The sequence below is a fragment of the Bombina bombina genome, chromosome 5, assembly GCF_027579735.1.
Source record: "Bombina bombina isolate aBomBom1 chromosome 5, aBomBom1.pri, whole genome shotgun sequence".
In the NCBI taxonomy this organism is placed as follows: Eukaryota; Metazoa; Chordata; class Amphibia; order Anura; family Bombinatoridae; genus Bombina; species Bombina bombina.
The window spans coordinates 1,100,733,988-1,100,754,054 of record NC_069503.1 but is presented as its reverse complement, the minus strand read 5'-3'; the positions used below and the strand labels follow the sequence as shown (position 1 = coordinate 1,100,754,054).

Below are 20,067 nucleotides of genomic sequence, written 5' to 3'. Positions count from 1 at the left end.
TTAATAAAACGAATAGACACATTGTAGGGCCCACAATTTATGTGAATATTTGGTATACAAATTTGCAGGGTCGAGTCTGGTATTTGCTAATGGAGGGTCAGATTACAAGTTGAACAGTATTTAACGCTCCCGCTCGAGCACTAACTCAGCTAGAAGTAAGATCTAGGGTAGCTTTTGTATTACAAGTTGAAAGTAAAAAGTTTTCGCTTGTGCACTGACCCAATGCGCGTTAAAAGCTGAAGATAGAATATCGCGCACATGATAACATACTCCCCCAATACACATTACTCCCACGCAAACCCGATCGCATATTCGCAAGAGCGCTAACCCACATTCCAGTGTATTTTACATAGCAGAATATGTTCTATTTATTCATCCTATATAATAAAAGACAAGAGTTTGTCTGAAGCCGTCATGCGCAGTTCAGACAAACTCTTGCCGCGAGGACCCGGCAGCAGCGCGAGGACTCAGAGGCGCGCGAGGACCCGGCAGCTCAGCTGAAAGACAGAGGCGCGCGAGGACCCGGCAGCTCAGCTGAAAGACAGAGGCGCGCGAGGACCCGGCAGCTCAGCTGAAAGACAGAGGCGCGCGAGAACCCGGCAGCTCAGCTGGGAGAGAGAGAGAGAGAGAGAGAGAGAGAGAGAGAGAGAGAAGAGGGGGGAGAGAGAGAGCGAGAGAGGAGGGGAGAGAGAGAGAGAGGGAGGGAGAGAGCTCAAAAGAGAGGGGGAGAGAGAGCGCAAAAGAGATGGGGGAGAGAGAGAGCTCAAAAGAGAAGGGGAGAGAGAGCGCAAAAGAGATGGGGGGAGAGAGAGCGCAAAAGAGATGGGGGAGAGAGAGCGCAAAAGAGAGGGGGAGAGAGAGAGCTCAAAAGAGAGGGGGGAGAGAGAGAGAGCTCAAAAGAGAGGGGGAGAGAGAGAGCAAAATAAAGGGGGGAGAGAGAGAGCAAAAGAGAGGGGGAGGGAGAGAGCGCAAGGGGTGGGACCGCTGTACTGCAAAAAATGGCCCGTGTGAACGGGCTTTAGGACTAGTATGTAATAATAGAATAAGAGAGAGAGAGAGAGAGAGAGAGAGAGAGAGAGAGAGAGAGAGAGAGAGAGAGAGAGAGAGAGAGAGAGAGAGAGAGAGAGAGAGAATGAAAGAGAGAGAATGAATAAATAACACGGCCCGTGTCAACGGGCTTTAGGACTAGTAAATACATATTTCTACATATATGTGATGGTATTTTGTACAACTATATATTTATACCTATATATATATATATATATATATATATATATATATATATATATATATATATATATAGATGATTATATATAGGTATATAGGAATATCTATTTATAAATACATAGAACATATTCTGCAGTGTGCAGAACATTGGAATGCCAAATATTTACAGTAAATACACAGTATAACACTTTATTAAAAATGAATATTGCATAAATTTCACATACATATACATACAAATACATATTTAGACATGTGTATGTGTGTATCTCTGTTAAATTCCTTTGCAGACTTTTTTTTCTAACACCTCATATATTTGAGCCCTTATAACTTTTCTAAGCAATATTTTTTTGTAATAATTTTTATTAGATAGGGTTATTATGGGTGTAACTGTACTTTTTACTGTATTTTTGATGTATTTTGTGACACTTTTTTTTACGAAACAGTTAACCAGAGCTCTGATGACGCGGTAATCTAGCATAAATTGCTTTCGCGCTCAAGTGATCGCGTTTACTTTCAACTTGTAATACGAGCGGAAAACCCAACGTAATCTGGGGAGATGTAAAATTTAAAGAAAAGGTTTACTGTCATTTTTTTCCTGTTCTTTAATGCTTTTTATTTTACATGCTAGAATGTATTAAGGGCTAGATTACAAGTGGTGCTATCGTTAGTACGAGGAGCGCAAACATGGTCACAAGGTTGCATTTTTTTTTTGCGCTCAAATAAACATTACAAGTGGCACAGTGTTTAAATTATATACAATTTGTTGGTGCAAATTTGCAGTAATTTATGCTCCCCATATTTTCTATGAGCAGCATTGTGCGTCAATGAGTAACATGTCATATAATGCTATACAATGATACAATTAACTTTAACAGCTCAATTAAGTACTAGCACATTATTTCTTATTACAGATAAAGTTTATTCTCTTCACATTAATTTATTTATTTTTGTTTATTTCTGTCAGGTTTTGATCTCATGGAATTGTTCAGCGTCAAAGAAATGTTTGGATTGAAGGATAACGAAATTCAGAGCTCGTACGTACGTCTGGGAACATTTCCTATTGTGCAGCAGACTGAGTAAGTGACATGACATTTATTTATGTTGTTTGCTTTTATTATCTTTTAATTTTAATATGACTTTGTTTTGTTAAAACATTATAGCAACATCCTAATGCCAAAAAACATACGTACACTAATTTGTTAAATCATCTCATGTTTACATTACTGATCCTTGCTAAACTTGGGGTAGATTTAAAGTCACATGCCAATGATAATGTGCTTTATTTATTTCGTAAGATGATGAGAGTCCACAAGCCATGACAGCAGGAGGCAAAACACCTCACATAACAGAGCTTTGATCTCTCCCACTTCCCCATGATTCCATAGCCAATGTTTGGCCTCCAGCGAATAGCAATGGTGAAACTTGAAATGCTGATTGGAACATTGATTGCTTTTCTATTGCTTTGTAAATTTGGTATTTTGACAAACTGCTTTTTTGTTATATTTTGTTTTGTGTATATGTTTTGTATTATTATTGTTTTTATGTATGTTCACATATATTGTGACATTTTAACTTTGTAAATAAACCTTTATATTACAAAGCATCCCTGAAATTGACACTGTCTATATGTTGGGGTTTTCTCAATAACAACTTTTGGAGGTTTTTCATTTTAAGGTAACTACTTATTAGGCGCTCTCATTTGTTTCAATAAATGGATGTAGTAAGGAACTAAAATTTTATCTTCAAATCACTAAAGGACTCACAATTTCTTGCTCTTTGTTTATCATTTTGACAAGTCCTCACATGGAACAGAAAATTTCTGCAATCACCTTGGCAGCTTGGCTTAAAGCTTAGATTCACATAGAATATCAAGTAGCGGGGTAGTCTCCCCCTGAAGAAATTATTACTGATTCTACCAGAGCAGTCGCCACCTCTTGGACTTTTAGAAATGAACCTTCCATTGAACAGATTTGCAAGGCAGCTACTTGGTCATCTTTAAATATCTTTACCTAACTTTACAATTTTGACTCATTTGCCCCTTCGGAGGCTACTTTTAATAGGAAGGTTCTGCAGGCCGCAATGCTTGTCTAGTATATGCCTTAAATGTTTTCCCACTCTATTTCATGGTGGTCTAGCGGGATTGTCAAAATTCGCCCATTTTTCTGATGGCACCTTTTCCTGCAGAGGCAAATGTCCTACCAAGGCAAATATCCTGTTTTTTGTTGGACTTCACAGTCTCTGCACAAGTAATTTCATAACCCCATTCAGTCACATCCACAACATGCCCTAGTTCCATTCTCGATGCATCATGGCTCTGCCCACAAAATACTAGTAGGCTACAACCAACAAGTTCCATTTTCTCCCTTTCCTGGTAATCCTCCAGGAAATGTTGGTAAATCTGCTATGGGGTTATCTATGGCCTGGCAGATTAAGAGGCAACACTTCTAAAACAGCTAGTTAGAGCTCAGTTTTAGGGACACTAAAGTCAAAATTAAACTTTCATGATTCAACTAGACCATGCAATTTTTAAACGCTTTCCAATTTACTTGGCCGACTGACTGAAGGCTGTCACATGATATAGAGGGAAAGGAAATGGAAGGACATTTTGAAATTTGGCAGAAATTAAAATCTTCTGCTCATTTAAAAATCTGAGCAAGCATTAACTATAACCAGTTGTATTATATTGATTTATATTTTTGTGATTTCACCTATAGTTAGTTGGGAACTAACTATAAAGTCTGATTTTCATTTAGACGTTAGATTGTGCCCATATTACTTTATTGATATTACTGTTATGTGACTTTTTAGATACTTATTATCACATGCGTTTAGAGACAGATTTTCTAAAGCTCTCCACTCATATGCAATTCCTGCACAATATTCTGTAAAGACCATTTCTATCAGCTAAGCATAACCTAAATTTCCGTTTGCGAATGATAGACACATACATTACTGTATAGTGCTCAATAACCAGTGGTGTATTTAGGTTTTGTGCTGCCCTAGGCACTCAAAATTCTCCCCCCTCCCCACTTTTTTGGCCATAATATATTTTGGTTAGGGAGTAAAATAAATACTCACACATAGTCACAGAAACACACAGTGTTATACCCATAGAAACACACAAGCACACACACACATATACACATACACACATCTATCTATTGCTGAAATATACATAAAACCCTCCAAACACTAAGGGCTGAAAGCCAACAGAACTAAGTGTTAGCTACTAGCTGAATAAAAGAAAGATTCAGAGCTACCTCTAAAATGTAAGCTTTATGAGCACTCTCTTATTATACCCCCTAGAATGTAAGCTCTCTGGGCAAAATCTCCCATTATACACCTGTATAATACTTCTAAAATAAGCTTCTTACAAATATAGCCACAAAAAAGTGCTGCCCCTTCCAATCTGCTGCCCTAGGCAAGGGCCTTGTTTGCCTAGGCCAGAATACGCCCCTGTCAATAACCTTAGTGATTTAAACAAAGAAAGTAGAATGCAACATTTTTCGTGGAAAGGAAATGGAAGGTAACAGAACGGTAGTTTAGGTGATCCAGAATTATTACTGGAGAATTCTGGGAGCTAGGGAGATTAGTGACTTAATACTAGAATAAACACGCACTTTATGAAGGGTTTTGTGGGTATTTATAGTCCTTGGCTGGACATCACTGTGATGTAATGGAGTAATCAATGATTGTTGTTTCAGTACTAGTGCCCGCACTAATCTGCTGAGCTTAGTGTGGGTTTGCATGATTTGCCCGTATAGGATACCGTGGTCCAAACATCTACCAGATGGTCGATTAGTGCGTCTGATGTCTGTATCCAGGTTAGTTCACTCGAAGCTTGAGTAGAAGTTAGTGCTCCATCTTGTGCTAGGCTTTGTGCACCTGGGGCCGGAGTTGAAGACCGATGATCAAATGTCACTTAGTAATACCAGCGTATGAAAATTTGTGCTGATATTACAAGTTAGGTGAAATGCGAACTCGACCTCGCATTTGACTTGCACAGAAGCATTGCACTCAAAAGAGCGCGCTTCCATAGGCTCCAATGGGAGCACAGGTAAATCGTGCAGCGATGGTCAGCAGATCTTAAATATATATGTATATGCTTATATACGTATATATGTACAAATTACAACAACAGGTGTGTGCACTCTACTTGTTAATGGGATAATATTAGGTGCTTGCAGTCATTAAATAACATTTAAAAATATTCAAAAAAGAAAGAACAACCAGTAAATATGTGGTTATTTAAAGAATGACAAGGCAGCACTCATATCCCTGAAAAAATAGTGGTTTTATTCAACTACCTCCGCTAGTGTCCACGACACCATAATCACCAATGAGATAAAGTGTTAAACATTATAACATACATATAACCAGAATTACCAGGCCTGGTTTACAATAACCAACTTGCACAAGCTTAAGAGAGCACATAAGTGTTTACACACACTCTCAATAATTAACCGTGTATACAAACAAAGTTATTATAAAATATTGTAAATTGTAGCAAAATTGTTAAACTATACATGTCATTAAGAGATTGTGTCCATGTGGGAGCACTTAGTGTATTTCACACGCTCCATGCAGAAAAGAAAAGTTTGCTACAATTGTACCCTTCCCATGTTGAGAAAGTCAGCCGGCTATATTGAAAAAGCCTCACCACATCTAGCGGTATCGTTCCTGTTTCCTTAAGAAGCGTGTCCTCTGAGTAGAACCAAAGCAACCGCTTCTATTAAGCTGCAGCTCCACAGCATGAAAAACAGCTGATCTCTTTTCGTTACACAGGAAATCCAGTGTCGTGATTCCTCCTTTACAGACACAGCACAGGAACAAAAACAAGGCTTCTTGAGCTTAAAACTCACACTGGCAAACTTGAATCTCAGGTACCACGGCAATCCACCAAGCTCCAAAGTAATGCTTGTTACCAAACTTCAAAGGATTAAAGAATTAAAATTAAAGTGGGAAATTGCCAGCCTTGAAAATTATGTGAGAGAAAAAATAATACCAAGAGGACTAAGAATCAAATTGGACCCAGGTATTAATTTAAGGGGACTTAATGCTGATAACGAGTTCATCTTAAAATGGAACACTATCCTAACTAGATGCACCATTGAACTAATGGAATTAATGATAGCTGAAGATAAATTAAAACTGGATGAAAGCAAGACAGAGGTAGAAAAAGCATATATAGCAGTTAATATCTTCTCTATAGATCCAGCTTTTGAGAAATTAAATAAAGAAATTCAACGGAATATAGATAAATTACAAAATGAGATCAAATTTAGGAAGCGTAAAAAAATTAATGAGAGACCAAGATGATGAGAGGAAAAATAAGATCTACATTTATAGAAATGGAAGTAATAACCGTAATTCATATAATTCAGGTACTGACAATTCAGATAATGAGATCAATCATTCACAAAATGCCAGTAACGCCCCACAAGAACCATCCCCTTTAGGAGGAAATCAAGGAGGGGTGGGAGGCGCAAGAGAGGGAGGTGGACGCTCTTCAAACAGGAGGAGAGGCAGAGGGAGATACAGGAACAATGAGGAATCAAAGGACTTAATGTCCATCCTCGGTACAAAACCCAAAAAGGATTCTGATACCCTTAGGGTTGTGAATTTATCTTCTTTTCCCCTTTCCCTCTCCCAAATGTCTCTGCTAAGTAGAGGTTTGTCTTTTTGTCCCTCAGCTGGCCTGGATAAGTTTGAGTTCATAAAATATCTGAATCTGTTCACTAGAAAATTGATTCTTAAAAAAGTTATGAGCAGAAAGGTAGATCCGGGTGTGCTGTTAGACATTAAGGACAAATCTGCCATGGACGATTTATTGTCACTCTTAGAAGATCAAGTGCTCCCACATGGACACAATCTCTTAATGACATGTATAGTTTAACAATTTTGCTACAATTTGCAATATTTTATAACTTTGTTTGTATACAAGTTTAATTATTGAGAGCGTGTGTAAGCACTTATGTGCTCTCTTAAACTTGTGCAAGTTGGTTATTGTAACCCAGGTCTGGTAATTCTGGTTACATGTATGTTATAATGTTTAACACTTTATCTCATTGGTGATTACGGTGTCGTGGACACTAGCGGAGGTAGTTGAATAAAACCACTATTTTTTCAGGGATATGAGTGCTGCCTTGTCATTCTTTAAATAACCACATATTTACTGGTTGTTCTTTCTTTTTTGAATATTTTTACATATAAAGTATATGTATGTTAATATGTGTATTATTATAGCGCTGCGGAATCTGTTGTCGCTCTACAAATAACCGATAATAATAATAATAATAATAATAATAATATGTGTATATACACATATTAACACATAAATAATTATGTATATAGCATAAACATATATATTTGCAGGGAACACCCAGTTCCCCATAGACCGCAATGTAAAGGCACTTTTTAGTGCCTTTTTTTTCTAACACCCCACAACTGCCACTTTTAATCCCTAAAAAATGCTTTGTGCAGTTGTTTTTTATTTAAAAAAAATGCTACTTTTTTTTAATAAAAACTACAGTACTAAATTTGGGGCCAATTGGGGGGACATTTAGAAAATTAATCTGATCTCTGGTTAATTTTCTGAGCGCTGGTTCTTTATTGCGCGCACGTAACTGGGCAAATTCACGATAAATAAGCGCTTCACTTGTAATCTAGCACTAAATGTTTTATCATCAGCAGGTTTGTTACAGCAATAATACAGCACACTCTAGTCAATCAAATTCCAAATATAAATTATCCAGACAATGTGAGATTCCAACTCACCCACATAATTCTCCTTCATGAAATAGTTATCATGTTTCCTTTTTTTAGATGAATGGAAGATATAAAACTCAAATGTCAAATGTTAATATATTCATGACAAAAAAGTAAACAGGGAGTTTGAACTATGTAGACCTGAGATGCTTAATTTGTCTCAGTGAATAAACTTTGCTTTATTTATAAAGGCTTCAAAACACTCACATAGAAACTCAGAATGCCGTTATTATTGAGAATAAACAGTCAGATCTTTATTCTCATTCTACATTTAATCATTTGATCATTTCATTTTCAAATAAAACAGTGGAAAAACAACTGGCATCATGTAAACGAGTACAAATTCAACTTCTTTATATCTAAGCCGCAGCTAAAAAATAAAAAGCTTTGCACGTTGTTTGAAATTCTAAACTGTATTTGTTTTGTCTGTAAAATGTGATGCTTGAATTCCCAAAAGTATTTCTTAGTAGCAAATACAGTTTCACAAATGGGATATTTACTACAAGAGTCGTCATGATTTCTGTTTTGAATTGTATAGGTAGAAATCATGCAGTGTTTGTTATAAATCTCATTTGCTGTGGCTAATTAAAGGGACACAAACCCCCAAAAATGTTCCTTTTCTGATTCAGATTTACTTATTTTGCCACATTGGGGCCGAATTATCAAGCTCCGAATGGATGTCCCTGTTTCCGCACGAGCCTTCAGGCTCGCCGGAAACGGCTGTTATGATGAAGCAGCGGTCTAAAGACCACTGCTCCATAACTGGTCTGCCTGCTTTGAGCCTTCGTACATCAATCTGCCCGATCCTAAACGATTGGGCTGATTGAAACCCCCTGCTAGCAGCCGATTGGCCGCAAATCTGCAGGGGGCGGCATTGCACAAGCAGTTCACCAGAACTGCTTGTGCAATGATAATTTATTGATGTGCGGCGGACATGATATGCTACATCGTATCATGTCCGCTCGCACTTTAATAAATTGGCCCCAATGTCTTTGTTTTCTTACTATGCTGTGTTGAAAAGCAGGGAGGTAAGCTTCAGGAGTGTGCACGTGTCTGCAGCACTATATGACAGCAGTTTTACAAGAATGTTATACATTTGAAAGAACACTAGATGGCAGCACTATTTCCTGTAGTGTTCCAGAAGTGCATGTGCCTACCTAGGTATCTCTTCAACACAGTATACCATGAGAACAAAGCAAATTTGATAATAGAAGTAAACTTTATGTTCTGTCTGAAAACCAATTTTAAAATTGTGGTTTTCCTGTCCTTTTGAGGACAAATCTAACTGAGCTCGTGCACATATCAGCTAATCAATGTGCAACAAATGCAGAATGCACTACAGACTCTCTAGGGGGAGTAGAAAACCTAGTTTATTACAGGAAAAGCAAGCTAAGACCGCTGCTCCTTAACTCGTCTGCCACCTCTGAGGTGGCGGACAGCAATCCGCCCAATCGAATACAATCGGGCTGATTGACACCCCCTGCAAGAACTGCTGGTTCAATGATAAATTGTTGGCATTTATCGATGTGAGGCGGACATGATCCGCTATATCAGATAATGTCCGTCCGCACATTAATAAATGGACCCCATAGAGTGTACACATATAGCAGCTATATGCAATCACACAAATCAAATGTGTATAAGCCAAATTGTGTTTAGCAATATTGCACTATATTTACATTTTTGCTTTGAGTGCACTTCGCTATATGTGAAGGATTTAAAGAGACTGCACTGCAATTTATATTTTTATCACATTTAATTAATTCTAAGCTTTTTGTGTGTGATCTTTTTTAGATTTTATCTAAAGTTTCTAAACATTCCACATCAGAATTCTGCAGCAAGATTCATCTGCTATCGTGAAATCTTTACTGTGGTGACTTTGATAAACTTTAAGACAGGCTCTCTTGTCATTTTACCAGATGTGGCTGTTATTAAACTGCAGACATTATTTGCTTTAATAACAAAAAGGCACAGGAAAACTCATTTCAAATGATGACAGACTTTTTTATTGTTGACAGTCATTTGCTGGAGAATTAATAGTGTTTTGCAATTTTAACAAAGCAGAAATACTTCATGTGGCATCTTAATTGCAGATTTCATTAGTCCCATATATATATGTCCTGTATTCCTCAGACTCACTCAAACCAACAAACATTGGCTAAATTATTATTTTGTTTGAGCTGTTTGATATCTTCTTTACTTAAGTATTTGTTTTAAAGAATAATGCATTTGAAGAAACTGCCTTCTAATAAAGATGGCTCTGTTCTGAAATTGTTTTTTAAAGACTGGTATAATTTTATTTTTTGGGTTTATTTTTATGCATATTGTTATATGCTGTGTATTTATACACATATGTTTGCTTGAGGTATATCTAATCTAAGTTATAATGTATTTAGTTGTTTTTTAAAGGTAAAAATACTATTTAATTAAAGGGACAGTCTAGGCCAAAATAAACTTTCATGATTCAGATAGGGCATGTAATTTTAAACAATTTTCCAATTTACTTTTATCACCAATTTTGCTTTGTTCTCTTGGTATTCTTAGTTGAAAGCTTAACCTAGGAGGCTCATATGCTAATTTCTTAGACCTTGAAGCCCACCTCTTTCAGATTGCATTTTAACAGTTTTTCACCACTAGGGGGTGTTAGTTCACATATTTCATTTAGATAACACTGTGCTCGTGCACGTGAAGTAATCTGGGAGCAGGCACTGATTGGCTAGACTGCAAGTCTGTCAAAAGAACTGAAAAAAGGGGCAGTTTGCAGAGGCTTAGATACAAGATAATCACAGAGGTTAAAAGTATATTATTATAACTGTGTTGGTTATGCAAATCTGGGAAATGGGTAATAAAGGGATTATCTATCTTTTAAAACAATAACAATTCTGGTGTAGACTGTCCCTTTAAAGAGTTATGAAACACTTTTAGACTTTGAGACTGTAATATAAATGTAATGTACTATTATTTATTAACACCCTTTTGCTGTAATTGAACTCTGAAAACCTGGGGTGCATGCTGAAGACTACACATGTTTAATAAATATATCCCTTATCATCTTAGATAAGATGTTGCAAAATAATACAAGTTTTGCTAACAAAATGACAGCGACAAGCCCTGTCTACTCCAGTAATAGGGCAAGTGGTAGGAAAAGCCTGGCTGTTAGTCATTAATGGCTAAATTACAAGTGGTGCGCTAACTGTAGCGCATGAGGAATATAAGGTTTTGTGCATCTTTGCGTGTGTCAGAAGTGTTCGCTTGAGTGCAATTGAATTTAACTTTGTTGGGTTAGCGTGACTTCAGAGGTCTGGCTAACTGTTATGCAAGACAAAAAAGTAGCACAAAAACATCAAAAATACATTTAACTGTACAGTTACACTCATTATAACACTGTCTGATAAAAAGAATTTAAAAAAATGCATTAAAAAGTTATAAGGGCTTAAAAGTCTCTGGTGTTAGAAAAAAAGGCCTGAAAAAGGGCTTTAACACAGAGCTACATACATGAGTCTAAAAATGTATATATAAGTTTGTGTGTTTATATGTGTACATGTATTTATGTGATTTACTGTATATGTAATACACATATTTCACATTCCAATGTTCCTCACTTACAGAATAATGTCCCTTTTATTGTACATAAATATTTCTATATATTTCTTTACATACCTATATGTGTATATCTATCTATATATATTACACAAACAGTATCAGATACATATATAGGAATATATATTTAATATAATAATGAAAAAATATATAATTTTTTTTAATGGTTTATTTGTAATATTTCAGTAATGCACATTGAGGATAGCAATTCTTCATGTGCACTAACCGAACCACATTAATTAAATATATACCATTAGAAAGAATAGGTTCTCAAGTTTTGGAGATACCTTTTTAAAGACGGGGAGTACAGCACTCATTTTCTTATATGAAAAACATTTATTTTTTATATATTCAGTTCTAAAATCAGGAACAGAAAAAAGAATATTACAGGTGCAGCAAAGGTTAATACCCATTCCTACATAAAAAACAACCATATACAGTGCAATCATGAGATAGCATATATTTCTCCCTATGTTTGCTATAAAGTCCACTTTCCTTGCCATAAAAAATCAAAAGTTCTTACTCTAAAAATCAAGTAGTGGCTGGTATATTGTTACTAGAAAAGCATTCTATTAGCATCGTGTCCAGTTAAGCATAGGTCAGGAGCAGATTACTTTTTAAATCTATATACAAAATATGTCAGTTCGCATTTCAACTTAGTCGCAGTCACCGAAAATTTGGAAGCATTGTTAGAAAAAAGCAGCTGGTAAGTGCTAGCAAAAAAGCATGTATTGTGACAGGGAGTGTTACCTTCCGCAACTTGGCTCATACAGGTTTCTTAGTCCCACTATTCAAGACACCAAAGGATACACTGAATCCAACCTTCCTTGTAGCCTTCACTCCCTCCCAGCACTTATCTCTCAGCACTCCTTCATAACGGACCGCGGATCCTCGCTGCCCTTTAGATCCGGCCCTCTAGACTCTCACGGGTGGTCATTCAACTTACTACAAACAAGACTCTAACCTTTGCTGCACCTGCAATATTCTTTTTTCTGTGCTTGATTTTAGAACTGAATATATAAAAATAAAAAATAGGTGTTTTTGATATGAGAAAACTAGTGCTGTATTCCCTGTCTTTAAAAAAGTATCTCCAAAATTTGAGAACCAATAAGAAGTTATCTTACTTCTATATGAAACCTATCTATGGTTGTATTTTCAGTTTGCGTTCTCCACTGTCTTTTGTGGGGAGAATAAGTTAATTTAGTTGCGATAATTTGTAAGCGTGCGTCGGGTTTCGATCGCTTGTAAAGTTTTTTTTTTAAACTTGTAATATGAGTACAACCTGATGCACGCAAAAAGACTTTATCTAGAGATTTTACACCCGTACAGGAGCGCAACATATCTCTCTACTAGTTATGAAGCCTATAGTGAGGTAGCTATATATGTAGCATTATATTCCTTCTGCTTGTGAATTTAAAGTCAAATATATATTTTTATGAATTTGCAGTATCATCATACAAATACACCTTGTAATCATGAAAGTTTTGTATAGTGCTGGATTACATTAATTTACAGTCCAAATGTAAAAGGTTTCTGAACAGATTAAAATGTTGTTTGCTGTAATTGTATTTTTGTGATCAGTCTCCCAGCATCACTTGGCCTTATTTGGAGGAGCCAATATGGGCTTGTTACTGGAGTAGACAAGACTAGCCACTGTCATTTTCTTAATAAAAATTGCATTTTTTGTATCTAATTCCTCTGCTGGTGCCATAAAGGGTCAGATATATTATAAAGCTAGACTTGTAAATACTTAAGGGAAAATTAAGGACTTTTGTTTTAATTTTCAAAACTTTATTGAAAAAAGTAAAAATACAAAAGCTTATCAGTATGGGGCATACATGCAGACAGGTCCTTATTACATTAGAGATGGGTGTGTTCTGGGTTGGCTCTGACCTTAGATTAGGCCTTTATTTGGGAACTATCCTCCAATTTAGGGCATATTTTACTTCACTTATTACCCAGGGTAATAATGGTAGCATCTTTTGTGCCCTGAGTGTGGGAGCAAGTTATTAAACATCTACCCCAGAATGCTTTGGCTTACTGTCCCTTTGCTGTAACAGGCCACACCCATGCCTGAAATCTACACAGTTTATACTATATGCCTCTGCATGAACACAAGACCAATCAAATAACACTTGTTATGTACATACTGAGATTAGCAGTGAACCTTTGCACTATACTCTTTAAACAACATACCCTATAGAGGGGAATAAAGCAAGAACATTGTTTAAACAAAGAGCCCAGGATTATTTATCCATGATAAATGATACATCCGTGGTGTGGTTATATAAAAAGGTCAAAGGTGAGGGGTAGTGAGTTTTAGCCTGGAAAAGCATGAGAGAGCAGAAGGCAAGAAAAAATACACCCGCAGAAGAGAGAAGTGGAATGGGGAGAGGTGGATGAGGGGGATTGGGAATCCTAGAGATGGAGGTGGGGGGAGCTGAGGGTGGCAGGTGACCCATGAGATTAGAGTTAAAATGGCCTGGCTTGAAGTCATTTTATTTACTGCTCTGCTTGATGCTTGAAGAGGTATTTATTGTTCCTTTATTTCCTATGATGCTTTTTTAGACCTTTATTATGTGAAAATGAGGATTTAATTCATGTGTGTTTAATGGGATTTCTAATTTCCTGCAACTGAGATTATATAATAATAAATAAATACTGGGTAAGATGAAAAAGTGTTAGCAAATACTAAACAACTTACAAATATGAATTACTAAACATTCATGGTGACCTAGAAACCACATATAAATACCCCACTCACAATAGGGAAAATGCAACCTTTTGGGATAAGACACTCGAGGTCCAGTGATCTAAAGCTCTCTGGTCTGGTGTTATTGTCTAAAATAATCTTGTCATGGGGGCGGAGCCTGACCACGCAGGGAGATGGTCGCACACTATCAGGGCTCCTGCAACCTAAGCTGATAAATTAGCTATTTAGCACCTAAAACCTTTGGATAACTTGGCGATACACATCCGTGACTGAAGGGTTATCACTCTTATAACGAAGGTGAAAATACTCAGCTAACTCTTGTCTGTGGAGTGGCCATCATAATTAGACCTGAGACCCCCATGGCTGGGCCTACTACCTCACTAAGTGATAGCGGAGACAAGGGTTCGGCTATCGGAGAGCCACCGACACAAGTTAGATGACCGATTGGGTACCGGGGTCCTAATACACGGACCTGAGAGCGCCGGAGACCTAGGCTTGGCAGAAAACGCAGTGCTCACCTTAGGCCGGAAACGAAGCGAGGAGCGCTGTAGCGCCGCAGCCCTCCCACGTGGCCCACGAATTGCATAGCCGCTAAGACCAAGGCACTTGCGGTCAGAATCAACCTGCGCTGGGCATCTGCAGATGGGCTTCGGAGGACTTAGGCTCCGGTAAGCTGTTTTGTGCACACATTTATAACCACTCCTATCACCGGTCCACTTGGACTTTCAAAGACTCTAATTAATAGTTCACCGGAGGGGTTCACTCATATCTGAACTGCAGTGGGGGGAACACAGGGGTTATCTAACAGGAAAAACTCATATCAGCCACGCACGCTACCCTTATTGTAAAGGTCCTCTTGTATTTCACCTGCAGCACATCTCCCAAACACAACTGAATCCTGGCCCATATCTCTTTACCAGCCACAGCAGATCTGGGTTCTAATGTTTAAAGTGTAACCGGAGTTAGAGGAGAGAATGCTTTGATTGTTTGGGCCTAAAAACAACAGCTAAACTTTCAACCCGTGCACAAGCAAACAGTAGCTGCTGGTCAGTGTTTTTCCTCTAGCAGGCTGGAAGAGGACTTTCCTAGAATATACCAGTTCTAAAGCCTGTAGTGTTGTATTCTACTCCTGCATCAATATATCTGGTTCCACTGAGCTCATCCCCATAACTGTCAGGGCATGCCTATTAAGAAATCACAGAAGGGTGAGAAATCAGGCACCAATAAACCCATGAGCCAATACCTGAAACCTATTGAACCACATAGAGAGGTCACAGAAAGAGCTATGGCTGACCTGCATGATAACCAGGGAGTAACAGCGGAGAATAGCAACACTTCTCATCCTCCATTCATCACGAAAGAGGATATATTGCACCTGTCCTCTAAAGGGCCCTACTGAAATGAGAAGCTTGTTTGGAGATTTGAGGAGAGACATTTCAGCACTGGAGACGAGAGTTCTATCTGTAGAAGCAACATCCACTGAATCAACTTCTACTCTGAAACAGCATACCATGGATATACAAAATCATACGGACAATTTACAATATCTCAATGATAAACTTGAGGATATAGATAATAGAGGCCGCAGGAACAACTTGCGCTTTCGGGGTGTCACGGAGTCTGTAGCCCCACAGAACATAGAGGGATACCTCCAAGCACTGTTTAGGATTATAAAAGACTCCCCCTCATCTCCTGATGTTCCAATTGAGAGAGCTCATAGGGCCCTCAGACCCAAACCCCCCAATAAAGCCCCTCCAAGCGACATTATTGTTAGGTTCCTTAGTTATAAGGACAAAGAAGAGATCCTGCAGGGCGCCCGCAAAAAACACCCCATCACCCACGTGGGCGAGGAGATACAAATCTTCTCTGATTTATCACCATTAACTTTGCAGAAGCGCAGAGATCTGGGCCACATCACCGCCGTACTGAGGGACTATAGGATTCAATACAGATGGGGGTTTCCCGTGTCTATTATAGCTTCCAATTACAACAAAACAGCTATATACAGACCAGGAATGGGCGAAAAGGTCTTTTTTGAATCCTTATCTCTCCAACCTAGGGATTCTAGCAGACCCATGCAAGGTGCTGGAACACCTCCACAGAGCCGACCAAGTACCAGTTTATCAGAAGAGGCGCAAGGGTAATGTACTGTACTGCCTTTATGTTTATTTTAAGAGTCTCCTAGCTGGCCCTTTGCTGGACTGTGGCAGGACTCCTGGACTCATGTTTATTGACTGCAGCTTAAACATTAATGTACTAAATGTTTCTGTTTTGATACACTAAAGTGGAGGTTACACAAGTTGGATATTCTAGAATGTCCGGGTTTAAAGTTTACTATCTGCAGTTTACACATTAAAGTACTAAAAGTTCCTGTTTTATTGTGTTGAAGCTAAAGTTCCATAGATCAGTTGCTTCAGGCTGCCATAATCTCAATTTTACTGACTGCAGATTTTACAGCTACGCACTGAATGTTATTGTTTTGCTTTGCTAAAAGTAAAGGTACCATAGGTCAGTTGCTCCAGATTGCAATCCCTCCATTACCAGCCGATATCATTGCCCCCACTGGGGATATTGAGGGGTGCTTATGGAGCAATGGCTAATAGCATAATGTATTCTGTTATGTTTGTTTGCATGTGATATATGTTATTCACTGAAATACAATTTATGTTTTACAATTTTTTCAGATCAGTTTAGCTTAGATTTAATACCACTGAAATGATTTCCCCCAGGCTTACAATAACCATGATTCTATGGGTCGAAGGCAGCTGGGACAGTTTGAATTAGGTTTTTTTTTTCACTCCCTCACCTGTGGAGGGTTATATTTAAAATGGTTTATTTGCTTCCATTCAGAGTAGATGGCATTTAATTATGTTTAAGTTAACGCATAGAATATTATAGATTACCATCTATTGAAAGTTAAATCTTCCAACATTTATGTATATACTGTCTCCAGGTTCTTGATTTATCATTGTCGCCAAACCAAATAGATCATACATATCAGGTGCTACATAAATCACTATTGTTTGTATAACCTACATCAGCATAGGGGCTTTTCCCCTTTTAGAAGAACACTTCTATACTAAATTTTATACTTTACACTACTCTAATCGTGCTTGTTTCATAGCCTTTTGAGTATTATCTTCTGATATCGTTCTTTTACTTTTCCCCTCTTCCTCCAGTTTACCTACTAAATCCTACCCCCTAACCTATCCCCTCCTCCTTTTTTTTTTTTTTTTTTTTTTCTTTCCCCCTTCCCCCCCATGATGGCTGCACATCTTAAGTCTAGTAAATTTAAGGATTACTCTGTAAATATTACCACTATTAATGCGAAGGGCCTAAATAATCCAGGAAAACGCTCCATAGCATTTAAAGAACTGGGTAAATTGGGGAGCCACATAATCTTGGTTCAAGAGACGCACTACAAAAAAGGCAGGGAGCCCAAATGGCATAATTCTTCATTTCCCTTAGCATACTTCGCCTCGGGCCAGAGTAAAAAAGGGGGTGTGGGCATACTCTTCCAGAGATCAATACCATTTATATTGACACACATCGAGAAGGACCCTGACGGACGTTTCCTAATACTGGTAGGGACCCTCTTTGGGCACTATATCACACTAGCCTCTATATATTCTCCCAATCATGGACAAGAATCCTTTATAAATACAGTTTCTGACCTCTTACTGGAACACTCTAGGGGGATCACTTATCTAGCTGGGGACTTTAATCTGGTCGCGGATCCTGTGCTGGACACCTCACGAGGAGTCACGTGTACACCTTCCAACACAATTAGTCGGGTTAATGAAACCCTTAAACATACAGCACTACACGACATCTGGCGCTCGCTTCACCCCACCTCAAGAGACTACTCATTTTACTCCATACCACACAATAGTTACTCCATGATCGATTACATATACACTGATGCGTGTGGTCTATCAATCACGCATCAGAGCACCATAGGACACATCACATGGTCAGACCACGCCTCAGTTTCATGTGCGGTGTTATGGCCGGATATCCCGATCATAAACCAAGTCTGGAGATTAGACGATACTATATTAAACAATCCTCTCATCATCAGTGATTTACAAAAAACACTAAAAGAATACTTCTTAAACAATACAACACCCACATCTTCTAAAGAGATCATCTGGGAAGCCCACAAAAGTGTTATACGGGGAGCACTAATAAAACATAAAGCAATACTTAATAAACAAAATAGAATCAAATATCATAACCTATTGAGCGAGATAAGTGAATTAAAAAAAAGACATAAAGAGAGCCAGGATCGTACTGACATCATAAATAGCCTGCGAGATAAAAGGAAGGAACTCCAAAATCACCTAGCAGAATTACACCAGAAGCAGGCCCTGCTCCTAAAACAATACTATTACGAGGGAGGGAATAAACCGGGTAAAATCCTAGCCAGAGCCCTCAAAAAAAGACAGATTAATTCCCATATCCATTCTCTTAAAACCATTGATGGGCGCACTCTACGTAGCAGTAACCAAATAGCTGACGAGTTTCATGGATACTATCACTCTCTGTATAATATCCAGGATAACATAGTCCATAATTCCCAGGATGACATGGATGGCCCACATGAATCGATTATAGACTCTTATCTGAACAATCTTGATCTTCCCCAGCTGTCCAGAGAGGACGCAGAACTCTTAGACGCCCCAATAACAACAGAGGAACTATTCAATGCTATAAAGAGCTGCCCGAATGGCAAAAGCCCGGGCCCTGATGGATTTTCTTCTGTATACTATAAAAAATTTAAGGACATACTAGCAGGCCCGATTCTAGCCCTTTTTAACGAGCTTAGGGATCGCCCTAATCTATCTCGTATCTTACTAGAAGCCCACATCACGGTTCTCCCCAAACCGGGGAAAACTGCTGTCACCCCAGGTCATTTCAGACCCATCTCCCTAATTAACTCTGACATGAAGTTATTGGCTAAGATTCTCGCATTTAGACTTAACAAATACTTGCCAAGCTTAATCTGCAATGATCAGGTTGGGTTTGTCCCTGGCCGGGAGGCCAGGGACAACACGGTCAAGGTCACACAGTTGATCTCCCATGCCAGAGCCTCTCACATTCCCTTAGTGCTCTTCTCCACTGACGCAGAGAAGGCCTTTGACAGGGTGAGTTGGCCTTTTCTGCGTCGCGTGCTGGAAAAAATGGGCATGGGCAAAGCGTTTATAAACACCATCTTTGCACTATACTTCAACCCTAATGCCAGAATTAGAATTAATAGAACACTATCAAAGCCATTTGACATCAAAAATGGGACCAGACGGGGCGGAGCCTGGCCACGCTTGCTGATGGCCGCACACTAGTTGAGCTCTGAAGCCTCAAAGCTCTTACATAAGGAATAGAATGACCCATAGCACATAAGAACCACTCAAAACACATACCACATATCACTGAAGGTGGCAACTATCGTAATTGACCCTTTAAATCCTCAACTGTGAACCGGAGGGGACCGGAGAAGTCAGAAGTGCCTCCCTGCTACATTAGACCCTGGGGAGTGAGACCGCATCAGGTAAAAGAGCTGGAGACTAACCTGAGAGATCGAGCTGGATTATTGCCACTGTGCTAGCCGGTCTGAAGCTGTGCGCACACGAAGGACACTGATCGGAACAGCGGCACTGGAGCGGGCCTTGACTTGGGGCCTTAAGCAATTTGGGACGCAGCTGCTGACCTGGCCCATTGGCGCGAAACGGCTATACCGGGCTTCCTGGCTCACGGTGTTG

The 20,067-nt window shown here is 38.7% G+C and overlaps 1 protein-coding gene across 1 annotated transcript in view; it reads left to right on the top strand.

Annotated features, from left to right (window-relative positions):
* The window catches only part of COL22A1 (collagen type XXII alpha 1 chain), a 667,744-nt gene that overhangs the window by 245,834 nt on the left and 401,843 nt on the right, over window positions 1–20,067 (top strand). The window contains exon 5 of the mRNA XM_053715381.1: window positions 2,192–2,303. Coding sequence (XP_053571356.1) covers window positions 2,192–2,303 — 112 coding nt within the window. The remainder of the gene's footprint in view (window positions 1–2,191; window positions 2,304–20,067) is intronic.